At 36.0% G+C, this 8114-nt stretch overlaps 1 protein-coding gene across 1 annotated transcript; it reads left to right on the top strand.

Moving 5' to 3' along the window:
* The first annotated feature begins 3291 nt into the window (after nt 1-3291).
* Nucleotides 3292-5788, top strand: tm4sf5 (transmembrane 4 L six family member 5). Its single transcript, XM_079457029.1, has 5 exons — nt 3292-3661; nt 4299-4379; nt 4682-4827; nt 5100-5289; nt 5446-5788. The coding sequence occupies exons 1-5, from the start codon at nt 3488-3490 to the stop codon at nt 5461-5463; spliced, it is 609 nt and encodes a 202-aa protein (XP_079313155.1). The 5' UTR covers nt 3292-3487; the 3' UTR covers nt 5464-5788.
* Nucleotides 5789-8114: the final 2326 nt, after the last annotated feature.

Below are 8114 nucleotides of genomic sequence, written 5' to 3'. Positions count from 1 at the left end.
CGCATTTCTAAGGTAGAACCCTAGGTAGTTTCCGGTTGGGGTAACTTAAAGCAGAGAGAAATGGAAAAATGTGAAAATAGTTCAATTTAGCAAATGCTGTACGTTGCAGCACACAGCACTGGTATGTCGAAGTTTTCTACCGTATTTGAAATTATTCTTTCATGAGTTAACATTTCCTTTTAACATTCAAATATGGTAGAACTTCACTTCTGAAATAAAACAAATCTCGATACATCTCATTTTTTACTAATAATGTAATTGTTATTGTTTTGGGCTGTAAATAAATGTTTTTAAAAAAGTGACCCTCAGTTTATTACTGTATTACTCAGTTTAGAGCAGATGTTCCGCATATGCATCAATAGTAATATTGTGGTATTCTGCAAGTATTATGTAGTACCACTTTCCCCACTCTTTGTCAGTGTGCCTACAGTAGGGCTGGGCGATCTTCCCAAAAAATCATATCACGATCATAAAGAATCTCGATCCACGATCTAAATTGAAATACAGGGCTGTTCATTAAGGTTTTTTTGCACAAAGCACTGGTGCTACAGAGGTTTGAAGTTTTGTGGCACAGGCCAAACAGATGTACAGTTAGCACAAGTATAATTATCATCAAGTTATCATCTTTAAAAAACATAAATACACAGATTATCACATAAATAGACTGGATAACAACAAAGGACATTAATGTTTGTCCACATAAAAATACTGTTGAAGCCTATAGTATTTGCAAGGCCTATAGTAAACTGCAGTAAATTCCTAGATATTATAGTGTTTGAACCTTACTATAGTAAATATTAAAGTATACTTCTATTACTACAGTTCATCAATTTACAACAGGAATACCAGAATTTGCTATATCAAATACTTTAGAACACTACAGTATTTTTTTTCAAACGAGCGTTTAGGTTAATCTGTGTTTTATTTTGACCGATCGTCGTGAAGACACTCCTACAATAGACACTTGACTTTCAGTGTAGAAGTTCAGTGACGATAGTTATTCTTTCAAACAGTTAAATGCACCTGAAATAAACTCTCAGGGCAACTCCATGAGCGTTAAACTGTGCAACACATTCACTCGTTCAACCGGCAGATGACATATTTTAATAGCAGAATTCCGCGTCCGCAACACAGAAACCACAGGGGCTCTAGGCTATATGAACTCCATGCCGCCGGGAAACAAGTTTCAATCGCAAAATAGACTAATACAAAGTAAATAAGCTGTGCACCAGCGACTAACGTCACAAACAAAGAAGCCTCCCTGTCAAATGCATTTGCAAAACTGTATCCCACGTGTGAGACCTCGCAGCTCGACGAGAGTGACCCGGAAGCACGTAAATCTCTGTGCTCTCGCGATGCTTCAATGTCATACGCTAATGGACCTGTGCAGCGCTGAATGTTGTCGAACACGCCTCTTGTTTTAGACGACAGAAAAGATCCTCGCGATTTCGTTGAAAAGTGGATTGAAGACGCCTTCAAGATCGATCTCGATTTAAGATGGTCAAACTTCCCCCAGTGTTCCAACACCCACACATACGTGCCCCGCATTTCACAGGTCCAGCAGTGAGCTGTAGGTCGACCTTTTCTGCCCAAAGTATTTGCTGTGATATCACTACTGCGTGCCGTAATGTACATCATCCACTAAATGTAACAATCTTCTCCTTTTCCTTTCTCTCTGCTTTAAGTCTACCCAACCGGAAACTGCTGACCGTGAAAAACGGAAGCCACGCATGCATAGAGCCAATTAAACTCAAGCGCAATAATTGTAATAAAGTACTATTAAACCAGTTTATTAAGTTATAATTGTGTTATAATCACATTAAATCAATATTACACGACAAATGCTTAATAAATTATGCATCGTGGCGTTGTACTCGATGCCCCTGCGTGTCAAAACCCGTAAGGCCCATTCGTATCCGCGTTAGTCAAATAAATGTACACTTTCTATAACTTTCTTTATATAAAGGCAGGTATGCCTTTTGCTACTTTATCCAGAAACAGTCAACAACAGCCACAATAAAGCATTTTAAAACGGTTTACTTACATGACTGGCTGTCGATTCCAAAACACCTTGCTGACACCGCGGTTTTTTACAAACGCCTGGATTACAGTTCGCGCATTAAGGCAATAAATCTGCAGTAAAACACGATGCTTCGTCATCTTCTCGAACACCACAATCTTTGTGCTATCTAATAAAAGTTGCTGTAAACTTATGCTATAACGTTAGCAATTAATATATCTTGCACGCGACCTCTCCGGTGTTCAATGTGCATAGCTTCTTGATGGGCTACGGAAAGCGACCAGGTAAAGAAGGCGTAATTAAGGCGGCCATATGCAAATCTTCTAGGATTGTTCGACTTCATGAGTCGCCGCAAGAACCGACAAGGGATGACATCACATTTCCGCGAGAGGGATTCAAAAACGTATGGAGCAGTCGGCTCTCGATTCTCTCTCGCGGCAATGTGATGTCATCCCTCTGTCGGTTCTTGAATTTGCGCCGCTGAATGAAGTCGAACGTACAAATTATGACGCCCAAAAAACGTATGCCATGTGACCTGAACTTAACGGGTAGACCTCCGCAAATAATTGACAATAATAATATTAATATTCAATTAAATATTTATATCAATTAACAATAAGAAAATTATATTTAATTATATATAAGTATATAATAGTTTTTTAATATAACCATCTAGATCCGGCCTGCCGCATGTGTCTGCTAAAACCATCTAGAGTGCCATGTGGGACTAGGCAAGACCACCTACTTTTACCGGTAAATCGCCGCAATTTATTCTTTTGTATCAAAAGCACCAAAATGTTTACATTTTTTCAGACGATTTTAATGATTTATGATCAGCGTTGCTGACCTATAGTTACCTAAAATGATGTCATTAGAAATTTCTTCTCAAGTATTGGCAACTTGGCTTATTTTTCACTTTAACATTAAATAAAAACATTCTAAAATCACCTTGTTGTGTATTGCTTTCTGATCACAGTGATCTGATCTCCATGTCAGGAGGAAGGAGACAGCACTGAGGTGCAAGAGATTTACTGATTTTACCACTATACTTGGAGATCAAAGTATTAAAAAACAATTCTATAACATTGTAAATCTAATAGGTATTATTTTAAAAATGTTATTATTATGATGTAGACCACGTACAAATTAAGAGTAAAAAGATTTACAGAAATGTAAATTACAATTGGCTTTGTTACTAACTCTTGTTCTAAGACACACCTTGAGCTAATCAAGCAGACATCTGCCAGTTATCGTTACACGCACTTTACAGTAATAATCACAGGCAGAAACTGTCCCCACTGCCCACTCTTGTGTTAACACACCATAAATGGCTCTGATAAAAGCATTGTAAATATTGTCAAGTCTCAAAGGGCATTTTGTGTTATCAGTCAGAGTTTGTGCTGTGCGCAGAGAAAACAATAACCCTCAAATTTTCACTTGTTTTCTAAGGTTTACAAATTCATCATAATGTGTTGTACAGGAAAGTGTGCAAGATTAGTTGGGTTAATTCTTTTACCCTCTGCTTTTTTGTGTATGATAGCTAATTTACTATTATTTTTTCCTAATGGAGAGAAGTTGGAGACTAGTCAGATTTCCCTGCAGGTCTGGCTAATGGGAGGATTTCTCGGTGGAGGACTGTTTGTGAGTATTCCATGCAACTTTGTCTTTCACATGTTCTGAAATTGGCTCTTATGAGAGTACAAATGTGACTGTGCTGTTTTTTGACGCTGAACACAGACTCAAATCAATAAGCTTGACATTTTCAAATGTATTGTACATCAGCTAGGAAAATTACTGCCACCGTGGGTCTTATTTCCTTATTTCTGGATATGGCAGGATAGGGAATTAGCAATATTATCAATGCAGTGTTATAAAACTGAACAAAAATGACACCACTAAAGCATACTTTTGAACATGTGTTTCTATGAGTGAATTTAATTTTTTTAGCTTGTGGGAAAGTATTACAAAACAGACCCTGAGAAACGGTTCATAATTTTGCCCACCTTCCCTCTTCACAGCCTGAAAAGTATGTCAGTTACTTCGTACTTTAGAACATCCTGCTGTCACCAGGATGTACGATTAATAAGTAAAAACAGTAAAAGCAAAAAAAAGGGTGAATGTGATGTAACAGGAAGTGCATCATTTAGATAAAAGCACTTAAAATGATCATTTCAGAGCCATTGGTTAAAATTAATAACATTATTTAACATGCTTTAGCAAATATTCTCCTTAGGCATTAAAGCAAATGAGAAGTGAATTTCACATATTCTTTTGTCAGATGATGTGCCCAAGCTGCTCAGCCATCAGAGCTGGGGGCAAGGGCTGCTGTGGGGCAGGTTGCTGTGGAAACCGTTGCCGGGTAGGTATCCTGTCTCAGAGTATAAAATATTGTTATATGATGTTGTATATGATGTTTGTTTCCTCAATAAATCTGAAAATCAGCTCGGTAGTCCATCAAACATGACTTATTTGATGCACAATGTCCAGTGTATTATATTTCTTACAGCTCAAAGCTGATAAAATAGATTTTGTGCAGTATAATCAACAGTAAAATTATCTAACACAAAGAAACAAACAGTTACAAAGAATCGTAATTCACAACCAGATGTTCACAAACAGCTGGAAAATATGGAGTTATTGTGGTGCTCTTTTTTCGGGCAGATGCTGAATTCAGTGTTATCATCCGTATTTGGGATTATTGGGGCTCTCTACTGTGCCTCTGTTGCCTCAGCAGGACTGGCTGTTGGTCCAAAATGCAAAATTGAGAGAGGAGTTTGGGAATATCCCTTTGAGAAATTATCAGAAGGGTAAGAACACCGACATCTGATGTAAAAATATGACATTAATGCAACAAAATTAAAGGAAAAAGAAAGAAAATTACATTTTGTAATACACATTTGCAAACACATACTGGCTGCCAACATCATACAAACAGAAAGCATGAATTGCTTTGGATAAATGTAAACAAAGTTGCAGTTCTTTGTATGACCACTAGATTAACCACTTATCCTGCACTTCGAATTAAACTATACCTTAATCTTCACTTTTTTCTTCCTCTTGCAATAACTTTCACTAACAGGAACAGCAGCTATCTGGTGGACAAGAAACTCTGGTCACTCTGTGTTTTTCCTGAGAATGTAGTTCTCTGGCACATCGTACTGTTCTCCATAGTTTTAGGTCTGGGTCTGCTCCAGATGATTCTCTGTGGCATTCAGGTTTTGAATGGATGCCTAGGCTGTGTCTGTGGAGACTGTCGTGACAAAAAAGAGGTACATTGAAATAAATTTACATTACAGTTTAAAAGAAAACATGGGCTTGGTAATTGAGATGTGTGTAAACACATTGAAATAAAAGAATATGAACTGTAATGTTAGTTATTTTTTATAGTGACTTAATGAAAACAATCTATGTTTTATATTTAACAGGATGATGGAGGTCTCTGAGATCTGCTGGGGAGAAAAAAAAACGCAGATTTTACTAAACACTGGAATTCTTGCAAGACAGCCAGAGCTTGAGGAACAGACTCCGAACCTTGGGCATATAGTACACAAATCCCATCAATGAAATATATTCATTGAAACTTTTGTCTTTGAAAAAGTTTAAGCAAATGTTTGTAAATCAATGCCTTTTTATCTTAAATTAAGTCATATTACACTAAACATAATTTGCTAACATTTGTTTTTGCTAACCTAAATGTAATTTAATCACTGCTTAACATCAAGGTTAGGAATTATTAAATTAAAATGCCTATAGTTCCGATTGTTTAAAGGCTAGTGTGGTCTGTTTTCTTTTTCTGCTATTTCATTGACAGAAGGAAGTGTTTTTGAGTGTTAAACCATAGCCCCAACCAGCTTGACAGCTGTGTCAATCACTATTATGTTTTTTTTACCTTTATCACTACATTACTGATGTTGGACCAAACTGGATTTAGCAGAACAGAACAACCATACGGCAAACTTGCAGCTGTTAAAACATTCATGCAGTGAAATTAAGGAGTGTTTTAAGGCCGAGGGCCATCACTAAATTCTACTGCAGTTCACAGACTCATAGATCAACAATCAAACTTAACATATTTAATAAATATAGACCTTGTGCTCAGGCTAACCCCATCGTTTTTGTTTTGGAACACTCTCACCAAATCCTGCATATATGACCAAAAATACTTCAAAACATGCTGCATGCAGCTATAAAGGGGAAAAGGGAAAGCCCAATTCGCAGTATACAGCCTTATTTCTTGTTTTACCAGACACGGTGTAATAAGCAGGAATGGATGTTCTGTTCTCATTACACAATAGGATATGATGTTTGGAGCTATTTGGGTGGGGTGAAATAATTGTGCAATCTGCGATAAGAACGTTACAATTTTATAAAATGTAAAATATCAATTACCTATAATAATTATCTATAATCTATTATTCCCAAAGTAATTATATTATTATTAATTCTAATAAATATTCGAATTATATATTTAAAAAAAGACATATTCTTTGATCATCCACCACTACACAGACATGATCGCTTTTAGAAGGAGACCAAACACTCAGTGTGAAATGAAACTTTGACAAAGCGGTTCTTTGGAGAATCAAAAAGGGTTTTTCATGTGGGAAACTTTATACTACAAAAACACAACATACTTGTGCACACAACAACTTCCGAAATGTACAGAGACCCCAGAGAAGAATTCCATATAATGTTTATTTGTAGAACCCAAATACAATAGTCACGCTGTCGCAGTGCCACTGGAAGTGATCAAAGCGCATTCAAGCGTTTACTTTATTGTGCATATTCTCTATCTTTGCACAAGGACACCGTGAATTTTTGTGCAAAGTCATTGGTTTCTGTGCTGGTGCTTCGCCGTATTATAACTCTAAAGTAACTTTGCTAAAATTTTGCTTAACCTTGATAAAATGCATTCCTTCATAATAATTTTACAATAATTGTATTTCATATTATTGTATATGTCCCATTAGCAGTACAAAGTCTCAAAGTTTACATGAATACTGCATTTTGATAAATCCATGTAATTTAAGTCCTTTGAACAACAGTTATATTTTTATTCAGAACATTATTATTAGTTACATCCATTACGTTTGAACAATGTGATAAACCAGTGCCTGATAACAACTGATTAAATCATATCAATATAACAGTATCTGTAAGATTAATCTAACAAAAGGTTAAAGACTGTATTTTGCCAATATTTTGGTCAAAATCTATTATAACAAAACACACCAGGATGATGTTAATGAGCCTATAGGCACAAGCCTTGTCTCTGTTCTGGCGTTGAACTGGCACCGGTACATTGACAGATTATCTAAAGAGTGAGAAATGGTCATGGATTTTCTCTCATTTAAACTGTCGATGAACAGGTAGGCTACAAACAATCAAAATCTTATTTTGTTTGATTAAAACCACAACTTTATACAGTTCATACAATTAGTTGGAATATGAGCCAAACTTCTTCTTCTTTAAATCAGACAAAATCATGTTCAGTTCATATTTTTTACCATTTCACATGAACCTAATAAAAATAATTATGTGTGCATAGTAGAATCTCACAGGGATTATGTTTTTTTTAGTTAGTGCCGAACTGGTTCCCTCGAACGATAGCCAAAGATTTTTTTCCATAGACATTTGAAAGATTGCAAAAAAATGTGATCTGTGATTAACAAAGGTTTATACATGTTAGTGTTTGCTTTGTCTATCAAGATAATCTTCACAAATGAACACCACATATTTTCTTCAGGCTCGCATGCTTTGGTTTTTCTTTTCCTGTTTCTTCAACAGTTTTAAGGGACACCTTTTAATATCTTCACTGATAAAAGTCAGTCTACAAACACAGTAACTCCCTGTATTTTGGTCTTCCCAAATCCTCCCTGTTAAGGCTTCAAGGTTCAAGGGTTCGAAAACGAGAACACATTGCTCAGATTTTAATGTCTTTAAACTTGCTGCCAGAGGAATATAAAACTGAATAAAAAATGTATGATTTGTTTTTAAGTCATTGAAAGGTCTGTCCCTCTCATTTGTATGATCTTGTAAATGTGAATAGGTCGACTAGATGCTTGCGATCTGCAAATAGTATTACACCAATTTA

This window comes from Barbatula barbatula (assembly GCF_947034865.1).
Source record: "Barbatula barbatula genome assembly, chromosome: 1".
NCBI classification, from domain to species: Eukaryota; Metazoa; Chordata; class Actinopteri; order Cypriniformes; family Nemacheilidae; genus Barbatula; species Barbatula barbatula.
This window is presented reverse-complemented; position numbering and strand designations above follow the sequence as displayed.

What these genes read in the sequence shown, in the direction of transcription:
- tm4sf5 (XM_079457029.1), top strand. Translation starts at nt 3,488, where the DNA reads ATGTGTTGTACAGGAAAGTGTGCAAGATTAGTTGGGTTAATTCTTTTA. An exon ending in TTCTCGGTGGAGGACTGTTT is followed by an intron (nt 3,662 to 4,298) that starts GTGAGTATTCCA and finishes TTCTTTTGTCAG; the next exon opens with ATGATGTGCCCAAGCTGCTC. An exon ending in TTTGAGAAATTATCAGAAGG is followed by an intron (nt 4,828 to 5,099) that starts GTAAGAACACCG and finishes TTTCACTAACAG; the next exon opens with GAACAGCAGCTATCTGGTGG.